This window comes from Phyllostomus discolor, chromosome 5, assembly GCF_004126475.2.
Source record: "Phyllostomus discolor isolate MPI-MPIP mPhyDis1 chromosome 5, mPhyDis1.pri.v3, whole genome shotgun sequence".
In the NCBI taxonomy this organism is placed as follows: Eukaryota; Metazoa; Chordata; class Mammalia; order Chiroptera; family Phyllostomidae; genus Phyllostomus; species Phyllostomus discolor.
In genome coordinates this window covers 21,692,034-21,713,797 of record NC_040907.2, presented here as the reverse complement: position 1 = coordinate 21,713,797, position 21,764 = coordinate 21,692,034, and the positions used below count along the sequence as shown (strand labels likewise).

The 21,764-nt window shown below is 48.4% G+C and overlaps 1 protein-coding gene across 2 annotated transcripts in view; it reads left to right on the top strand.

The window, feature by feature from the left end:
• The window catches only part of CSMD2 (CUB and Sushi multiple domains 2), a 555,419-nt gene that overhangs the window by 387,936 nt on the left and 145,719 nt on the right, over positions 1 to 21,764 (top strand). For both annotated transcript variants that reach the window (XM_028512433.2, XM_036025734.1), the window contains 3 exons: positions 7,190 to 7,346; positions 9,082 to 9,273; positions 12,553 to 12,679. In XM_028512433.2, the coding sequence (XP_028368234.1) occupies positions 7,190 to 7,346; positions 9,082 to 9,273; positions 12,553 to 12,679 (476 nt within the window). The remainder of the gene's footprint in view (positions 1 to 7,189; positions 7,347 to 9,081; positions 9,274 to 12,552; positions 12,680 to 21,764) is intronic.

The window sequence follows — 21,764 nt, the reverse complement described above, 5'->3', positions numbered from 1 at the left end:
CATTTCATTGAGAGCATTCTAAACAAAGCAGGTTTCACAGGATTTTACATATTCTTTCTTAGGCCTGATCACCCAGGGAACCCACCCTTTCCAGCACAGGGCAGCACCACTCTCTGTCATTGTTTCAAGCTTAGGTGGAGCAAGGGAAGTAAGGCAGCCAAGAGATTAGGAGATTTCTCATAGACAATGAGGACTCAGGTTTTGTCAAAGCCGAGGGGTGGGGGTCCATCACCCCCTTTTGCTGTAGCCCCCCAAGGTCCTTCCCTGGGGGCCTCCCATGTGATCGTGCCTGTCTTAGATCATTCCCCCCTTGGGGAATCTTACCTGTCATGGGCTAACCGACCAAGCATTGGGGGCCAGTTATGGATGAAGTAAAAGGAGCAGAAGCGGTGCTCCTGCCAGGGAGATAAGCTTTTGTCTCCTTGCTGGCTTACAGTCCAAGGTCATTCCCTCAGCCTTAGCCTTGGCGGAGGTAACAGCTTCTAAAACCAGGCAGGGCGGTAGCAGTACTGCTGTTTGAACCTGCCACTCTGGCACCTCAACAGGAACGAGCAGAGGGGGAGCCTAGAGTACCAGTCACCTCCAAGAACATGTTGCCTTCGTGCTGGTGCAGTTGGCCCATCTGCCAGGACACTGGTGTGTCCCCAACCCTGAGGACTTGCCTGTCCCTCTGAAGAAGCCCCAGCGCTCACCTAATATGCTGACCACGCAGCCCTGCCACCTCTTGCCACCTCTGTGTTGTCCAAGATACAGTATTTGGTGTATCTGACCACCCCTCCTGAATTCCTACATAGTCTTCTCTTTCTCACCCGTGAAATGACTGTTCCCTCACATTTGTGACCCTGATCTGTCCCTTACTCCCTTACTTTTGATAACTACAAATGTCTTAAACCCCACCCCCACACGCACTCTCGCTCGTCTCCCAGTACCAGCTGATCCCTTTCAGTTCAGCCCCTAACTCCAGCCAGACAGGAAGGACCTCTCGGTGCACTAGTGTAGGATGGCAGTGACAGGCGTGTGCCAATAAAGCAGTGTATGTAGCTGCAGCTTCTACAGGCTGCTAGGCAAGGGTGCTGTTCACACACAATGGGAAGGAATTCCTGGCAAGTAGAATACCCAAAAAAGGATCCAGACTGAGAAAGGGTCTGATCAGATGGCAGTTCACACACGTGACGTGAAATTCTGCCTGTGGATTGGTGTGACAAACCTGGAGGGAAAAGACACCTAAGACCACCTAGCTTAGAGGGCACACCACAGGACTGTGGCAGGGACCAGGTCTCAGTCCCACCAGCCCCTCTGGAGGTGCACGTGGTCTGGGAGACCACACAGAGCCCGTGGCCTCTCAATGTGACATTCGGTATGTCATTTGTCTTCTGTTGACAAGCCAGACAAAGCAGGGCAGTGCCATGCTGGTGCCTAACAAGAGTGGTCAGAGGCTGCCATGGTCTCTCTCTCTCTCTGTTTCCCTGTCTCTCTCTGTCTCACACATGTATGTGCGCGCATATACACACACACACACACTCACTCACTAACTCACATACTTTAGCTCCAGGAGCTGGAGAAGCTCCTGCCATGGCCTCTTTTGGCTCAACCCTTCTGCTCCCCCTCAGAGACTGCTGAATATTTCCGTTCCCCATCGTCACTCTCCCTTGGCAGTGGCGTGCCAACGAGACAGTTAACCGGGTGTGTCTAAATATTCAATAGACCAGAAGAAGAAGACCTGTCTGAGGAGTCAGAGCTAATTGCCCCTCTGTAAGCAACAAGGGAAAAAAACTTATTAAAAGCTCCTAATTTGTATTCTTAACAAGATTTGAGAGAATATTGTATTTATGACACACAAAAAATAGGCAATAATGAAATCAGAGCAATCTGAGATGAGGGAAGATTGAACAGAGATGGAAAACATGATCACCCAATTAAAAAATGGAATGGAAGCAGTGCGCAGAAGATGGTAAACCACAGAGAAATGAGATCAGTTTATTAGAAAATAAATTAGGGAGACTCTTCCACATCTCATAAGGAAATGAAAAAGAAGGTTCTTTTATATTAATAAATTGTACAGTCATCCACAGTAAAACTTTATGTGCCAAATAACATGGCATGAATAAATTAAATAAAAACTGCAGATGTGTAAAAAAAATTAATAAAGTCACAGACACCATGGAAAATTTTAATATACCTCTGTTACTCTCTGGCATATCACCTAGGTTAAAAATAATGAGGGTTCGGGTAGCTTGAATAATGTAACAATAAAATCAAAGAAAGTAGGAGAAAAATACTTTTGAAGATAAAAGCAAAATGACTAAAAAATTTAAAAATGGCAATTATCAGCAAAACCAGCGGTTTCTTTGAAAACTTTGATAAGAGACAAACCTGGCAGGACTGACGAAGGAATGAAGAAGTCACAAATAGATAATGTTACAGATGGAAAAGGAAATGTGGTCATAGGTATAGCAGAGATTATGAAAATAATAAGAAAACATTTAGGAAAAACTGTAAGCCAAAGTATATGAAACCTTAGATAAAATGGAATTTTTTATAGAAAAAAATACTAACATCAAGAAACAATTTTTGAATAAACCAGTACATTGGCATTCCCTCATGTGCTCTCTCAAAGGCCCTGGGCCTGGGCCATTTTGCAGCCAACAACTTCAAGGGACAATTTGACCCCTGAAATGACCAAACTGCCTCAGAAAAGAAAAACACTGGGACCCATCTCCCAAAGCATTTTAAAGGAGGAGCCAGTGGGGACGTGGACATCACATGGAGTGAGGGCGACATAGGGACAGGAGCTGTGGGGCGGTGTCACCTGTGACCATAGACCTGAAAATCCTAAATGCAGTATACTGAGTCTGGCTGTGTGTTCAGTGGACCTGATTCCGGAGATGTGAGGATGGGTCCCTAGAAAAGCTTATAATGTTATTTATTGGGTGAACCCTATGAAATTGCCATTTTTACAGGCCAAAACTGATTGAATATTGACAATTTCATGGGTGTAGCTCGATCCAATATCCTATAAACAGAAAAAAAGAAAAGCAGGATCCTGCCCATCAGTGCACCCCTAAACATCATGTAATGAAATCACATATCATCCGTGATTTTTAAAAACATCTCACCGTGGACAGAACTTTCTTAATCTGTTAAAAGGTTTCTCCCAACACTTACAGCAAACGTTATTCTTAACGACAGAACTGCCTCCAGATACCAAGCAAAGGTAGGACTAAGGCTAATACTTCTGCTGTCACCAGGAGCATTCAACATTATGCTGGCTTCTCAGCCACTATAATCACACCCCCACCCCTCCCTCAAAAGAAGAAAAGAGGAAACTATAAAAATCAGAAAGAAATATGTAAAATTTCTATTATTACAAAAATACAAAAGAATCAATTGACAAATGATCAGAACCAATAAGAAAATTCAGCAAGACTGCTGGTGTTTCTAAACTGGGGTAGGGAGGTCTCATTCATAATACAAAAAAAAAACCTATAAGGTACCTAGGAACAAGCCTAACAAAAATGTGCATAGTCTTTACCGAGAAAATCAAACTTTATTTTGAAGGACGTTAAAACAACTGTGGGGAGGTTTCATGTTCACGGGCGAACGAAAGGTATGAACAGGCAATTCACAGGAGAGGAAAGTAGAATTGTTGATCAACTTAGGAAAAGATGCTCAACCTCAGTGATAATCAGGGACATAATTAACACGAGGTACCATTTCACACCCATGAAATTGGAAATAAATTGGAATGCCAGAAAATACTAAATGTTGGCAAGGATAGAAAGCAATGAAAACTGCCATACGTTGCTAGCGAGATTAAATTGGTATTGCTCTCCAGAAAGCAATCTGGCAATGACCGACAGAGCAGAAGCTGCGCCGGCCCCGCGGCCGGCTTCCCTGTGCCAGACGGACGTCCCAGAGAAGCTGCATTGCAGGGGTGTGGGCAGACCTTTGCGCGTTCACCTTGCTTGTCACTGCGTGTAAAAAGCTATCCATGCAGAATGGTTATCTGTCAGCCAGCCATCTTGCTGAGCTGTCAGATGTAATGGTATATGTACATCAAAACACCGAGTTGTATACCTTAATTATATACAATATTTATTTGTCAGTTATGCCTCAAGAAAGCTGAAAAATAAAAACATCTGGCAGAGGGGAAAAAAGAAGGTGAGATGGAACAGATGTGCATAGCTTCTCCCAGATTTCTCTGGGGACAGTCCCGTCACCTGCACAGAACGATGAACTGGACTGTAGACGCAGTTTTCTTACAGAGAAGCAGTGTCCTGTTAGGAAACAAATGCATACCGAGGCCCAATTCCCAATGGCAATCAAGGAACAAACACAGAATTTCATGGAGAGATACAAAAGACAACTTAATTAAATACAGCCCGATGCTGTGGACGTGGAGAGGAAGATGTAATATCATTCAAGGGTATTTTTCCTCCAATCAATCCATACATTTACATGTTAGTCAGAATTACTCAAGTTGTGTTTATTTTTCTTTTGTGGGGAGGTTTTTCTTAGTGTTTTTAATTTGAGGAAAATCTTTTTGGAGTGTATCTAGAAAAGCAAACATAGGAGAATATTTTTTAAGTTAAAAGGAGACAAGTGAGGGGCCACTTGCCCTACTAAATATTTGTATCATAAATCTGCAGTAATTCAAACAGCATAGGCCGTGCACGGGAATAGACAGACCGATGAATGCAGTAGACGAGAAAGTTGGCAAACAAAATCAAGTTTATATGACTGCATGTGCAATAGCGAGAGACTTAAAATTGGTGGGGGATGAAATACTTACAAGAAGCATTTGGTTAAATGGCTGATCAACCAGGGAAAAAAAAGGTGGAGCCTTACTTATATCACATGCCAAAATAAATACAGGTGGGTTTAAGGACAGAAGTATTAGAAGAGAACAATGGTTTGTTTTTTTTATTGTTGTTCAAGAACAGTTGTCTCCATTTTCACCCCACCATGCCCCCCACCCCACCCATCCCTGCCTCCTACCCTCCAACCTACCCCCTTTGGTTTTGTCCATGTGTCCTTTATATATTTATTTATCGCACATTTATTGAGTGCCTCTTGTGTGCCAGCGCACACGTTCTGGACAGTGACATGTGAATAATTATATTGGGGGTTGGGTTACTTTTGTGATGGAAATTCCTGCAGCTACTTAAATGCTGTTGGGAAAAAATATTTAATGATTTGAAAAATGTGTACATTATGTTAAGTGAAAAAGCTGTTACCATATCGCATCTATGGTTTGATCTTGTATTTATAAAAAAAATCAAGAAATGTGCATAAGGAAAGATATGCACAGAACAAAGCCTGTAAAGATAGTCTCCAAAATGTTATGAGTGCTGAAAGCTGCTTTTATTTTCTTTGTGTTTTTCTGGGGGTTTTTTTTCAGTTTTCTGCCATCAAAATTTTATCATAATAACACTTAGTAAGACCATTTTCATTCTTAATGAATTGGAATGAATTATGTTTTGACATTAAAGAAAAACCCTATTCCCATTATACTTTTATTAACTAACAACAATTTCTTAATACTGTCATACATCCAGTGAGGGCTCAAGTTTCCAATTATCTCGTAAGTGTCTTAATGTTTTTTAAATTTACAGTTCATTTGAATCAGGATCCAAATAAAGCACACATGTTGGACCAGTTCCCTCCTGTGTCTTAATCAATAGGTGTCTGCCTCCATCTCTTTCCCCTACTTGTGATTCATTTGTTGAGGGAGTGGGACCCATTGTCCAGCAGCACTGCTCCCATTCTGGATTTTACTGACCACATCTCCAGAGCATCACTTCACATGTTCCTCTGTCCTCCATATGTCCTGTAAGTTAGAAATCGGAACCAGTGACTTGATCTGATTCAGATTTGAATTTTTTTTTCCAGCAAAATGACCCCATAGGTAGTGGTGAGTCTGCCATCAGGAAGTGCCTGATGTCTGGGTGTCTCTCTGGTTGTGACGTTAGCAAGAATTGACGACAGACGCCTTGATCAGTTAATTCCAAAATATGCTTTCCTGGGTGACAATACTTTTTATAGCACTTCGGCTGAACCGGTGCATTCTGTGTGTCTGTCAGAGCGCTGGAATTCTCAGTCTGTTGCTATTATAAAGCCGCGTCACACAGGATATGGAAAGAGACTCGAGTCTCCTGGGGGCCTAAACAAATCTTTGTAACATACAGCACTGTTAGCTTGAAGGATGGCTTTTTTTAGAAAGCTCTGCTTCATAAAGGGTGGAATGGAAATATTGTTCCAATTTGCTGGCAGCTGGCACCACATCCTGCGCCATACACAAATATTCATCGCCCACCCATAGATCCCATCTTTGATATTTACCAAAGCACCAGGAGGTCCTTCACTCAATCACAACTGCTGTTGTTATTTGTACAATTATCTGGAAAGGAGCAGCAACCTCGAAACCTGGGAAGCCAGTTCATTATTTGGATGATTGTTGACTTCACTGGTACTCAGAAGTTCAGGGGACAGATGGGAGTCAGGGAGGCCAGCTGCCTGCATGATTCCACCCCTGGCAAGCCCAGCAGGCCCTCGCCGGAGCCCTTATTTTAGGAGAGAAGGGGCAGAGGCTGAACTTGGGAAAGGGAAAGGCACCAGGACACACCAGTCATCTTAACTCCATCCTGCCAGGATCCCAGGGGCCATGTCCAGCAAAGCGATCAAAACTGAGGTCACTGCCACAGTGGGGTGGGGCCGGGCAGGAGGACAGTTGTCTCTTCTCCTGAAAGGACGGGATTGAGTGCCTGGTGGTGCAGAGATGTCAAATGCTTTCGGCATGCCTGTCTGCAGAAACAGATGGCTTGGGCAGCCTGCCAGCCCCAACCTGGCCTCCCCAGGCTGCTGAAGAGGAAGCTGGTACCATATGGGGTTTGGGGGAACAGGAGCAGATCACCACTGGAAAGGTTAGAACAGAAATCAGTGCCTAGAGACTAGATTCACACGGAGGTAGTCTGGGTGCAGAGCTGGCACCCAGCAGGGTCAAGGGCGGCCCACGACTTGCTCAGTTTCTCTCTCCACTCTGCCATCTTCTGTGCATCTGGTGACTCCCTGCCCCTCTAACAGCTGTTATCGATGCCAGACTCTGGGAATGTGGGCTGTGGGGTGAGAAGCTGTTCTTGGAAATAAGGCCATGCTGATGCTTTTGGGTTGGGGTCTCTCCTGTGTCCAGGTATATGATGGCACCAACAACTCCGCCCGCTTGCTGGGGGTGTTCAGCCGCTCCGAGATGCTGGGGGTGACTTTGAACAGCACATCCAGCAGCCTGTGGCTTGACTTCGTCACTGACGCCGAGAACACCAGCAAGGGCTTTGAGCTGCAGTTTTCCAGTAAGTTTTCCTTGCACCTGTGTGGACAGTAAGTCAGGCTTTGCCTGCTTGGGAGGTTGGACTCGGGGTCATCCTCCATCACTTATAGGTTTGGTTTTCTCTAACTGGCGAGTGCTGGGTTGGTTGTTTTTTCTTAGTAACACATTGTGCTTATGATTTGGAAAAGCCGCCACTTCTTAAGCCACAGCCCTGTGGTTTAAACTGGTGGATAACCGAGTTGAGAGCATACCTTTTAGTCACTAATACTTTAAAAATAATAAACGCTGAGACTTAATGAAAGCCACCAAAGAGAGCCTTTGCTACTCATGGTGCTTATAATACTCAACTGTAGCTAGATGTAAAAAGATGCAAATGTTCATGTATAATTATTTTTGTTTTAACTACTTCCTAAAAAGTTTATTCTTGATTATTTCCCTCTTTTTGATGATTTTAACTGTTTTCTTTACTCCTGGAAACTTGACAATGGAAACTTGACAGCACCCAGGTTTCTATTTAGCCCCAGAGTACCTGGGGGTCACAGCCCCATTCTTCAGGTTCACTGCCATTTTATTCATTTATGTGAGCCTCTACTGGCCCAGGAGAGACAAAGAAATGTGCTTTTACAGACTATGTAAAAATCCAGTGAGTATCCATCAAATGATGAATGAGTGAAAAAATGTAGAATATATGGCCACTAAAAAGAATGAGGTACTGACTTAGGCCTTCATGTGGGTGAACCTTGAAAACTTCAGGCTAAGGAAAAGTAGCCAGTCACAAAAGGCCATGTATTATATGATCCATTACTATGAACCGTCCAGCCAGACAAAACCACAGAGACTGAAAGACAGCTGGGGTTGCCGAGGGCAGAAGGGGTCGAGGGGAGTGAGGCGGGGGCTTCTCTCTGAGCTCATGAGCGTGTCCTGACATGCACTGTCTCACGAGTGTCTCACAACTCTGCGAACATACCGGAGACACTCAGCCATGCACTTCAGAGGGGTGAGTGTTCAGCATGTGAATGATCTCCCAGTAGACCTGTTAGAGAAAACACATCTAGTGAGCCTACTTGGGACCCCTCGCGCCTGAGCTGGGAGCGGGCAGAGGGGCCTGGCCTGTGACAGCAGGCGGATCCGTGGAAGAAGATTCAATAGAGTCGTATTTGAATTCCATCTCTATCATCTGAGACTCCGACTTCGGAACAATTTATTTAACCTTTCTAAGTCAACGTTCTCAGTGGTAAAATGCACATAATTATGCTTCCTGTAAGACTCCTGTTCATAACAAACGAGAGAGAGCCCTCGAGGCACCGTATAGTAGCAGCTCCGCAGGGGCTTCCTTCTCCAGCCCTTTGCAGGAGAGCATAGTCAAGCAGGCCGTAACGGAGGTTTGAAACATGCACTGAAAGTGACTTTTCCACATTATGCCATCTCGTCGGAATAGCTCATGAACAAAATGGAAAGAACAGTTCCCACGGGCAAAACGCTATGGGGTCAAACAAAAGAAATAGAAAATTCAAACCATATGCCTGAAAACTATTTAAAGAGCTATCCTGGGAAAAACAACTGAAATCATTTACATATAGCGACAGGGGAACACATGCTCCATGACATACGATCGCCTGGGCACAGCCACGCAGCAGCCCCAAGCCGAGTGAGTCTGTCAGAACCCAGACACTCATGCCTCAAGCAGGTGGGCTTTGAAGGAGCACGTTTCCTGCCACGACAGGTCTCACTCACCCTATCTTTTCTCTCTTCACCAGGCTTTGAACTCATCAGATGCGAGGACCCGGGAACCCCCCAGTTTGGCTACAAGGTGCATGACGGAGGCCACTTTGCAGGGAGCTCCGTGTCCTTCAACTGTGACCCTGGATACAGCCTGCGGGGCAGCGAGGAGCTGCTGTGTCTGAGCGGCGAGCGCAGGACCTGGGACCGGCCTCTCCCCACTTGTGTCGGTAGGAGGCCTCCTGCTTGCCATTGTCACACGTGTAGCAAGGGGAACCAGAGCCAAGTATGCCCTCAGAATTGTAACACTGGTGTCAGAGAAGGGGTGGGAGAGCCAATTAGGAAGAGGCGGAGCTTTTGCCCAGGTCCCAGGGGCTCCTGCGATGCCGAGACTCAAATGAGCCTCCAACCCACACTGGGCCTCAGTTTCTTTATGGGCAACATGGCGCTCAGGCCCCCTTTTCTGGGGAATGTTGAAAGAAAGGGGAAGACCATGAACTATCATCCACCTCACCCTGAAGGAAGACTAGAACAACGCGCTAGCATCTCTGGAAGCCTGTGGTGCCCCCAGAGCATCAGCAGAGGCTCTCTGGAAGCTTTGTCCATGTGCCCCAGGGCGAGGGAAGTCCGATCCAAGGCAGAAGTGTGAAATGGGCGAAACGCACCACTCTGTCTGCCTGGCTTTTCACCTTCCCCACCCAGCTCACTGCATGTGTGACCCCCCTGCCGCCCAGGATTCCCACACACGGCCATGCCTGGCTTCCCCGCCCCAAACACCAGGCCTGCCTCTCTCTCCCCGTCACTGTCCCCATGTCCCACAGCCTCAGTGTGTCTGCAGCACTGGTTAATCATAGAAGAACAAAGCACCCACTGGGAAAACGCGTAAGCGCCCACCAAGTGCTACGTGACAGTATTGGTGCCAGTGTGTGTTTGGGTGTGAGCAGAGGCAGAGAAATACAAAAAGAAAAGAAGAAAGCATTTTCCCTGCCCTTGGGGAGCCCGTACCCTAGGAAGAAGAACAGACTTATAAACAGATCATTAATAATGCAAGACAAGCACTGAAATAAGAGTTATGTGCAAGTGTTGGAGGACACCAGAAAGTTCGGCATAGTAGGTGGTATTTCAATTGAAACTTTGAAAGATGGGTAAGAATTCATCACCAGGAGGAGCAGGGTGGGGAGGTGGCCATTCTAGGGCTGAAGGTGTGAGCTGGCACGGCGGGAAGTGTTAACAGCCAACATTCTTTCCTCCTAGACAACTGTATTTTAACAGGATTTCCAGCATTGTCAGCAGTGTCTACGAGCAAGGATTTTACGTCTAGTAGACCAGGGTAGTGGCCTCTGAGTAGCCTCTAGAGTCTTCCTCTGTCTTTGTGATTGAGGTTGACTCCGTCTGCACTCACACCCCATCCTTTTCTTCCTGCATCCCTGCTTTTATTTCCTTCTTGCACACTTGTGCCAGGCCCTGTGCGAGGCCCCAGGAAGACAGAGGCGAGCAGGTCCCACGCCAGCGAGGGAGACACACGCATAAACAGACACCAGTACCATGCCACCGGCAAGCCAGGGCAAGCAAAATGGGCAGGAGAGAGGATGGTTCCCATTGTGAGACAATCATTTCCTCTGCAGAAAGGGTTCACTGTAAGGTTCTTTTGCATATCAAATTTGGACTGAATTTCAAGGATCCACTGAAGCAGTGCTAGGAAGAATATTTATACTTTGAAACTCAGAGGCCTTCGCACTGAGACTCCCACTGGCCCCACTGGGGTGAGAGAGGCTGTGTACTTGGGATTATGTGTGTATATTTTTACATATGTCATGTTGTCGTAGGCTTTATCATGGCCTGCCAGAAATGACTGCTGTCACTGAAAGCATCCAGATGTTTTCCTCACTGATGAAGTGAGGACTGGATGCCACAGTCCAAACCTCTAGGGCGGGAAGAATGGGAGGACCAGAAAGAGTAGAACCTCATGGTCTTGTTGGTGAAGCTGCCGCAGGCTGGCCACACGGCCTCTGCTGCCCACCCGCCCGTCCTCAGACAAAGTGACCCATGAGGAAAGCAGCTGTGTCCTTAGGAGGTGCTCCCAGGGCTGCTCCTCCAAACACTCACTTTCTGGGAACCAGAGGGGCTTCTCCATCTGGACACAGAAATAAACTCCAGCCACGGACATGGGTAATGTCTTGCTGCCTTTTGAGCTACCTCCTCTCTTTGAGGGAGCAGGTGGGCTTCCTCTCCCCTACTTACAGTTCATCCTTTCTTCCCCGCCCTGTTTCCTGCTACGGGCCACCCATTCAGTCCTGCATCTTTCAGTTGGGTTGGTACCTCCCATCCCAACAGCACCACAGGGGGAGGACTCGAAGTGAGGCTTGAGCAAAGAATCGGGGCTGATGAGCAGCCGTACTGGCAGAGAGCCCTTTCCCCAGCCCTGGCTTAGTGGCCTCAGGCTGAGCCACATTGCTCTAGAAATGCTTAATGGGTTCTTTGTAGCGACAAGTAAATTTGTGGCTTCGTAACTTTGATCTCATTCTCTCCTGTTTCTTCCAGGATCTTGTTCATCGATCATTCCCCTTCCTAAAAGCTTTGCAATAAACCTCCTCCTCTTCATTATCATGCTCCCTTATCCAGATTGTTATAATGCTGGGAAGCAATAAGCTTTGTTCATTCATTGGATCATCCACCTGTCTATTCGTTTGCTAAATATTTATTAAAACATCTATCCTGTGCCAAACACTATAGTATACTAGGCACTTGTGCAAATATGAGTCAGACGAGGTTTCTGCTGCCACCGAGCTTATAGTCTTGGGAAGGAAATAGACACGGTGATAGCATGTTGCACATGCTCTGATGACATCAGTTCATGCACCCTGTGCGTGCACCATGTTTGTTTATCCATTGAGTTAGTGGACATGTGGGTTGTTTCCAATGTTTGGTTATTGTGAATAATGCCGCTGTGATCATTTGTGTGCAAGTTTTTGTGTGAACAAATGTATTCATCTCTCTTGGGTGTATACCTAAGAGCCCAATGGCCAGGGTCACGTGGTAGCCATGTTTAACATTCCGAAGAACCGTGAAACCATTTTCCAAAGCGGCTGCACCATTTTGTACTCTCACCAGCAGCGTGTGAGGGTTCTAGTTTCTCCTTGTCCTCACCCACACCTGCTAGTGTCGGTCTTTCCTATTTCGGCTGTCCTTGTACCTGCAAAGTGGTATCTCACTGTGATTTTAATTTCCCTTTCCCTCATGACTGCTGATGACAAACACCGCCCCATGTGCTTGTTTGCAGAAATGTCGATTCAGATCCTTGGCTCATTTTGAAATCGGGCTTTTCATCTTTTCATTGTTAAGGTGTAGGAGTTCTTTGTAGATTCTGAATACATTGGGGGCATTCCATATGCTGTGCTCAGTCACTGGAATGCATGAGGGGACTCAGGGACACAGACAAGAGGAGGCGCCGAGTTGTTGCTGGCACACAGGCCACCCCGCGAAGCTCACGCTTTTGGAATCTCTTTCAGCTGAGTGTGGAGGGACAATCAAAGGAGAGGCGTCGGGGCAGGTGCTGTCCCCGGGGTACCCAGCTCCATACGAACACAACCTCAACTGCATCTGGACCATCGAGGCTGATGCTGGCTGCACCATCGGGTAAGTGTCCGGGCCGGCACAGTGACCGTTGCCAGTTGTTCAGGGCGCACCCAGCTGGGAGCTGGTCCTGCCCACCCCAGCCGGAGGCCCTCGTCATCAACAGTGGCTGTTAGGACCCCAGGCTTCGGCGGGGCCCAGGAGGACCTGGGAAAAGGCCCGTCTCAGCACAGTAACTGAGGGCATAGGCTTGTCGTCACACGAACCCCAGTTTGAATCGCAGCCCAGCCCTGTACTAGTTGCAGGACCTTGTTTAAGGCCTTTATCGTCTCTGAGTCTTACTGTCTCCTTCTGCATTGCGGGTTATAATAACAGCTTCTCAGGATAAAGCCCTTAAATGAGACATTGTGTGCACTGTGCTCAGCATAGTGCTTGGAACATAATAAATATTTAATAATGGTTCTGTGGTTGTTTCTCTGACAGGAGGAGCAGGGTGGGCTTATAGCTCTGTGAGCCCAGACTGCTTCCCTTTCTCAGTCTGAGTTTCTGCATCTGTAAAATGAGGACAAGAATTCTTATGGTCTAGGGCTGTAGAGAGAATAATTACAAAAGTCCAGCAGTGTCTGGTGCTTTGCACGTACTCACTCAGAATATAATTTTCTTTCCATATAAGCTCCTGAGTAACAGGAGTTACTTCTGGAGTTCCCAGGAGTCGGAGAAGAAGGAGCGTCACCTTTAGCAAGCACAGGGGCGGGCACACATGTTGTCTCACTAGCTCTTCACAGTCGTCCTATTCTTACAAATAGTAAGCCCTAGTAGCAAATAGACATTATTTCTCAGTAGTAATAAATAACAGAGCCCCCTGCCCTTATCTGAGGTTTCTCCTTCCACAGTTTCAGATACCCATGGTCCACTGCACTACAAAAATATTACATGGAAAATTCCAGAAGTAAACAATGAGTTTTAAACTGTGCGCCATTCAGAGTAGCTGATGAGATCACACGCCGCCCGGCTATCTCCCACCAGGGACGAGAACCCTCCCTTTGTCCAGCGCACCCACGCTGTGTCTGCCCCCTGCCGTCCGTCACTTGGTGGCGGCCTCAGTTATCGGACCAGCACGGCATCGCAGTGCTTGAGTCCCAGTCGCCCTTATGTTACTTACTAGTGACCCCACAGTGCGAGAGCAGTGATGCAAGCAGTTTGCCTATGCCAGAGGGAAGTCCTGAAGTGCTTCTTTTTAGGGAAAAGGTGAAAGTTCTCAACTTAATAAGGAAAGAAAAAATCGTATGCTTAGGTTGCTAAGACTCACAGCAAAACGAGTCTCCTGTGAAATTGTAAAGAAGGAACAGAAATCCCTGCTAGTTTTGGTGCTGTCCTCAAACCACAAACGGTGCAGCCTCGGCGCACGGAGGAGCCTAGTTCAGACGGAAAAGGCATCGCAGCTGTGGCTGGGAGACAGGATGGCATCGTTGTCGGGCGGTTTGCCTCCTGCCATGGCAGGTCAGCGGCAGCCCAGCGCTCTGTCCCAGGGCCTGCGCCACGCGTCCCTCCCTCACTGCCCCCCCTCACATCGGCACCGCGTCATCTCGTGTGGTCACAGGAAGAAGGGTGCGTACAGCACAATCAGATATTTTGAAACAGAGAGAAACCACATTCACATAACTTTTAGTTACAGCATGTTGTCATAATTGTTCTCTTTTATTATTGCTGTTAATCTTTTGCCGTTCCTAATTTAAAAATTAAACTTTACCATAGGTAGATATACATATACATATGTAAGGTCTGGTACTATCTGTTGTTTCAGGCGTCCACTGGGGGTCATGGAGTGTATACCCTGTGGGTAAGGGGGATAAGGCGGTCTGCTAGGAATATTATTGTTCCTACTTTATGGATGAAAAAACTGAGGCTCCAAAAGAATGCACAGTGTGTCAAAGCTGGCACAGTGAATCAGAGAACTGGGATGTGAACCCAGGTCTCTGAGACTCTGCACACTCCATCACGCTGCTGGCACTGCAGGGCCTTGAGCTGCTGTTCGCATGAACTGCGATGAGAAGAGCAGGTGGGGGAGGCCGGCTGACAGGAGGTGTGCGGAAGGAGGATCGCACACGTCTGGCTGGAGTGGGGGCTGCGTGTGCACAAGGAATGGGAAATAGAGAGGATCTGGGCATGGAGGGAATATAGAGAGGAAATCAGCATGGCCCTGGTGTAGGAGGGTCTTCAAGGCCAGTTAGCAAGAGGCAGCCATGACAGGTTGGAGAGCAGGGGTGCCCCGCCGGGGTTATTCACAGTGGAACCAGTCAAGAGGCTGTCGCAGGGACAAGAAGGAAGTGCTGAGGCTTTGGGACAACAGGAAGCCGAGACAAGGAGCAATGGTGTGGCTAGGGGACGATCCCAGCTGGGGAGAGTTCTCAGTTAAGGGGAACTGAGAGAGATACAGATGTCTGTATATTCACTGATGTACGCATGACCTTAGGTTCAGTTCAATTAAAATTAAAGAAATGTGTTAAATGTTTGCCATACACAAGTTTTGGAGCTAAGCCCCGTGCAAAATGAAGTCCACAAAGCTCTTGGGGGTTTTGCACTGTTAAGGGGACACGTTAAATATACAGATTCTTGCTGCACACTCCTGCTGGAATAACCTTCTGGAAGCACACACCCACCTGATCAACTCACCCTCGCATCAGAAACCTCCCGTGGCACCCCACACTCACAGGAGCTAGACACCTTCTCCTGGTTTGCAAGGCTGTCGTGAGCTCAACCCACCTCCCCAACTTTATGCTCCACCACCTACCTCCTCAGTGACATTCCGGCAAAGCCAGATTTCTGTTGGCCCTGCACCTAAGCTCACGGCCTCACCCTGTGCCTTTGTTTCCACACTGCCCTCCCTGGGACATCCTCCCGCCTCCAAAAGCTTAATCCTGAAATTCCCCATCCCTCAAAGTCAAGTGCAGGTGTTGGCTCACCTGGGAAGTCTTCCCCCATCCCCTCTCTGGGGTCACCTAGGAATCACATCTCCTCTTCTGAACTCCCGTTGCCCGTGGCCTGTATTTCCTTCGTGAGCTGATCACTCTCCCATCCTGTTTATGCTCCTGCCTCACCTCCCCCCCTAGAGCTGTGGCCTCTGCCCAGTTCATCTTTGCACGTTTCCCAGCTCTCAACACAGGGGCCCCAGCACCTGGCAGAGGTTCAGGAAGGGTCAGGTGTTGAAGGAATGAAGGGAGGAAGGGAATAGGGAGGGAGGGAGGGAGGATTGGTTCAGGTATGAAGGTATTAATAGTTATATGACTCATAGTATGTCCATGATAGTCTCTTAGTAAATATTAAATGGACAATGAATGAATCGAGAGTATAATGACTCTTTAGTGTTCAGGTATGCAAATCAGGAGGAGGTTCTTCCCCCTTTTCTACCTTAGAGGATCACTCATTCATTCATTCACTTCATTCATTCGTGTAACAGCTTCCTGTCCAATACACAGCAGTGGCTGTTCGAGGTTCTGGCTTTGTACAGATAAGTGAGGCCCTGCCACTGTTCACAAAAAGGTGACGTGTGTGTGCACAGTGAGGTGGAGGCATAAGGAGGAGGGGGGATGAAAGGCAGGACGGGAGGAGACCGAAGGTGCCGTCTGGGAAAGGAGGCACTAGAGCTGAGTCCCGAAGGGTGAAGAGGGGTTGCCAGGTGGCCAAGGAGGGAGAGGGGCAGGAGGGGAAAGGCCTTCCAGGCAGAGCAGTTGACCCAGGGAGGTCAGGCTCCAGCCGGAAACGGGCCCACGTGGCGGGAGGATCACCTGCGGTCTGGCGGAGGGGTGGGCAGCAGTGGGAGGGAAAGCTGGCGGAGCCTGTGGCGGCCCGAGCGTGAGGGTGTTAGGGCGTTGGGGGCTGTAGTGCCGGGTTTGGACCCATCGGGTCAGCCTCGTGGAGGAGAACGAGGCCGCCTGGTCTGGGAGCCCCATGAGGAAACCGCCTCCAGGATGTGGTCGGGGTGAGGAGGCCTGACCTGGGCAGTGGCAGTGCCGGTGGACAAGGAGGGACGGATTCCGGAGCCATTTAACAGCCCCACCAGCCGGTCTCACTGTCCTCGGTGAACCTGGGAGTGGGGGTTTCTCCCGTTCCCCACCTTTTGTGGTGTGACACACGGCTTGTAAGATATGTGGACAAGTGAAAAGAACCGCACACCGAGACCCTGCATGCCTGCCACCCTAACTCCGCTGTGGCGGGGATTTCGCCATATTTGCTTCCTCTCTTCTCCTTTTCTGTTCATCGTTTTTTTTCTGAATCACTCAAAAGGACACTGTGACATTGTGACACTTCATCCCTAAGTACTTGGCGTGCATCTTCGAAAGACAAGACTGCACTTTTCCGCGATACAGCAGCATTAGCAGGCCCAAGACAGGCAGGCCATTTCCTGTAATTAAGGTTCAGAAGGAGGGTTGGAGGGGAGCAGAGCAGATGCGAGCAGCTGACAGGGCCAGCACAGGAAACGGGACGGGATTTCTGGGCAGGACGAGGACCATTATCACTTACCAGAACAGTGGGCTTGTGGGGTGGGCTGGTGGGGGCCAGAGGATCCCTCCCTAGCTGTCAAGAAGAGAGCATCCAGGCGCAGACAGGACACGCCCTCTCCCGGGGGCCATAGCAGGAACTCTGAAGTCATGGGGTGTGCTGAGTGTGTGTGTGAGGACCCCAAGGCAGGGAGAGCGGGAAGAAGGCGAAGACAATTCAGTCCTCCACCTGGAACCCTCCGAGGGAGCAGAGGGCTAGCCAGCTGTACTGAGCGCCACCGAAGAGTGGAGACGGCAGCAGGTCACCGGTCCCTTCCTCATTCCGAGCCCCCACCCCAGCTCGCCATCCATCCGGTGTGTGTGGTGTGTGCAGCATCGTAGATAGGCTCTTCTGGACTCAAGGTGCTCTCCCGCCCTCCCCCTCCTCCCCCACTCTCCCTCTTCCCCTCTCTTCCTCATCTTCCTCCCTCTCTCCCTCCTTCTCTCTTCCACTCTCCCTCTTTCTCTCTCCATCTGTCCCCCTCTCGCCCCCTCTCTCTCTCCCTCACTTGAATAACCAGCAGCAAATTGTTAAGGGGATTCATAATTAGATTCAACTAAGGCAAACACAAAAAGCCCCTTTTGTGTTTGAGTCCTTCTTCAGAGTAAGGTTTAGTTATTATTTTTAAATGCGAATATCTTTATAGATTTTTATAGAAGAATCGATACTCTCTTTAAAACCTCAAAATGCAAACAAGAAAGCAGTTTGTAAAATAGGCATCAAAAGGCCCCATAATCTTCCTCTGTTCTCCTCCACACACTGTCGCTACTCACTCTACTCTGCATGCCAATATTCCACAGAGCAAATGCAAGACACGTGGTTTCCAAAACAAGAGCACCCGCATGCATGGCTCACTAACTGGCCTTTTGTGTCACTATTGAATCATGTGTTACCCTCTTATCGTGTCGATACATATAGATCTGCCTCTTCCCGTCTGATGGCTACAGAGAATTCTAGCGTATGCACAACCATAATTTGTTTAACTACTCCCCTGTTGATAAAGCGAATATTTTCAGTTTTTCACTCCAGTAAACATCCTTATACATGAATCTTCAAACAGTCATCCAATTATTTTCTTAGGCTATTTTGTTCGAAGACACGTACAAGGTACATGACCTCGAATTTCCCTCTAGAGAACACAGCGGTTGACACCCCCCCCCCCCCCCCCCCCCCCGGAAAAGCCTGCTTCCCCACGCAGCGTCTCTAACGCAGCCAGTCCTGCCAGCGCCCACCAGTTTGGTGGACAGAATGATACTAAATCGTCTTTGCTGCTTCCGGTTCTTTGTACATTTCCCCCTGGGGAGTTTATTTTTTCATATAGGATGTTCCACTGGGTTCATTTCTACACAGCCTCTCATTTCAGTTTAGATTTCTTTTTAACCGGAGTACTTCACGGATTTTTTTAACAGTTACTACACAGTTATACATTTCGTATGACCTTTTTATCATTTTTATTTTCACTGCCTTGTGCCTTTTTGGCTTTTTGAATTGTTGTCTTATTTATGTTGTATGAGTGTCTGAAGAAAGTGAAAAGAATACAGGCTTTTACATATTTCTTTCACATCAAATGCATGATGCTTTCTTTCACGCAAAGTACGTTTTTTTATTGTTTTCCTTTATTTTCAGCTCTTCCTGTTGTTAGCTGACTCGATTTAATTGGCTTTGTTATTCCTCTAGTGATTTAAAAGTTCTGTATCCTACTTTTATTCTCCCAGTGATCTTGTGTTTTCCTTACTTCCATTTTCAGCAGTATTTACCCTGTTTTTCTCCCTCTTTATTTTGGAAGTCTTGTTTTTGTTTCCCTGTCAAGGAAACTGCATTGTGTGTGCATGTGTGCTCTTGACAGCGACTTTGGCTTTTATGGGTGCATGAGCACCTTGCCCCTTCCTGGGAACACTGTTTACGGTCCGTTTGACAATGCCCCCTGCTTCTCCCTGCATTAACTGCACTTTAGGTTGGACAATTTGGTCAGACTATTCAGCTGGATTCCTTTGAAAGGCTAATTTTCCTGGCATCCTAGGAGTTTTGTCATTCATTCAGTATCCGTTTGTGTCTGTGACCTGGGCTCTGGCACCAGCCCGCCTGCCACTCCTCCTCGCTCTGTAGCTTGGGAAGCTCCTTAAGCACGCACTCTGCACGTCAGTTCTCACATCTGCAAAACGGTGATTCCACATCATAACTACCACCTCCGTTCGCTAGGAGGGTTAAGTGAGTTGACATATCTTAGCACAGTGCCTGGTATGTAATTCCCCAGTGATAAGAGGATGTGCCAGGAGCCAGACAGGTGGTTGTGGAGACACCTCCTGAGGACAGCAGGTTGTGGTCTACCTCTTAGCCACAGGTGGCGGGTACCAGGCTCTTGGTGGGAGCAGGTGTCAAGCATTCTTCTCCGTGGGCGTGCTAGATGGGAGGAGATACGAGACAGCCCACGGGCCAGTCCTGGAGACTGTTCCCAGGGGCACAGATAAGAACAAGCTTGTGGACGCCTCCCTCCATTCCGACTCAGCCCCGACTAAGTGCTGGAGGTGACCAGAGGGGTCTGTGGTCAAGCTCAGCCCAGCAGTCTGGGCAAGGACAGTCCCCTTCCAGGAGTGCCCTGGAGGGACAGTGGGTGACTGCAGGGATCACTGGTCAGGCTGACTCCCACGCGGGCTTCAAGCAGGAATGTCGACCCTTCCTGGGTGTGCGTGATGAGACGGGCTCGCAGTCAGACCTGCCCTTGAACACAGAGCGCGTCTGCAGCATTTGGTCTCCGACTGCCGAGAGTGGGACGGGCTGGCTGGTCAGCGCCGTCCAGACCTGACAGCTAATAGCAGGAAGGCGGGCCGGCAGGCTACACCTTGCACATCACTCTCTCTTGTGTTGTCAGTACATAGAACATGGAAGTTCCACCCCATGTGGGTGGGACCTCTGTTCAATGCCCAATGCCAGGCCTCGGTTTTCTCTTTTGTAATCAGTGGGCCAGCTCAGATGAAAATTGAAGAAGAGAGGGAAACAAAGCCTTCTGCTCGTGGTCCTGCCCTCGACCTAACATTTAGCAGATACCTACGGCCTACTGGGTTCCAGAGCAGTTACTGTTGTCCCCATTTTATAAATGAGCTCATTGAGGCCCAGAAAGGGTGACTGTCACTCAATTGACCCAGTGAGGTGGGTTTCGTTCCCATTCCATCTGGCTCGTCTTTTCCTTCCCAGGCTGCCATTCTGACCCTGGTTACTGCCACTTAACAAAACACAAACACCTCGGACACCCTCTCTGTGCCACAGTGTGTGCACGTGCAGTGGAAATAGGCAGGTCAGCCCAGGGCCAGTCCTTGTCTCCCAGGGGCTCCCCTGGCAGGGGGGAAGTAGTCAGACAGGTGCTCCCAGACAAGGTTGATGCTGTAAACAAGTGCAAGTCAAGGTCAGTAACAGAAGAGAGAGAGAAGTTCTGCCGGGAGGTGCAGAGGCGGACATTCGGGCAGAGGAGAGTGAAGGCATGAACACGGGGGAAGACAGGGTTTGTCTGTGAGAAAGTCCTCACTTGGTGTGGGGGAGGACGGAGGACAAGGTTTCTCAGGTAAAAGGGGGTCTCTGAATGGATTTCTCACTCTAAGGAGGAGCCGTCGGAGTATTTAGAGGACGATAATGACACTCAGTTCAATTAAAAATCCTGGAGCATATAGATATAAAGAAGAAACCGTCTTTGCCCTTGAAGACTTCAGTCTTATGGATAGGTGTGATCTGAGTTAAGAATGGAAATAGAAAAGCTGACCGGAGTGACTTCGGCAGGTGGAGGTTCACTCTCCTCCCGGAATGGCACCTGAGGTTTCCACCCAGACCCTGTCTCAGGATGCCATCACCTTTCTCCTCCTCTGCCACCCTGGGCTTTCCTCCTCATGGCAGCCCATCAGCTGCTACAGCTCCGGGATTCACATCTGTGCTCCAGTTTCAAAGAAGAGGGGACAGGAAAGAGCACACGGCTTTCCTCTCACGAGAGTTGGCATCTTTATTTGGGAAGAACCTCTATCCTTAGAGACATCCTCCCACGTTCCATCAGGTGGAACTTGCTGTTCCTGGCTGAGGGAAAGTGGGAAATCAATTTCGTTTTGCTTCCTGAGCTTCAATAGTAAAGACGGAGGAGAGTTTGGGAAGTGGAGTGCCGATAAGCCAGCCGACAGTGCCTCACAGATTCTGATAGAATGTGATAAATGCTACAGTGGGCGTATGTTTACAACGCAATAAAGAAGCATTTGCAAGGACGGTTCATGATTCCAGGTGGCAGCTGGAGGCAGGGTGTGACAGAGAGGAAGAGCTGCTCTTGCTGCCCTTTAAATGACAGTAGCAGTTCCCTGCGCAGGGTGGAGGTGAGGACCTTGCAAATGTGTAAGAGGAAGGACAGCATGAACCTGCACGGGTGCTTGTGGAAGAGCACGTTGTCTGGCATGACATGGTGTCTCCGCTTCAGGGAGAGCTGTGGCAGCAACACAGAGACTGAATCGGCTACAAAACCCAAGAAGCATCTTGTATAACTGTTTGAGGGGTCCTGGTTTTGTTTCGTGAACACAGGTTTTGCTGGGGTTGAAAGCTCTGTGTGTCTGCCTGCATGGAGAGGAAGGGCGGAAGGGCGGCG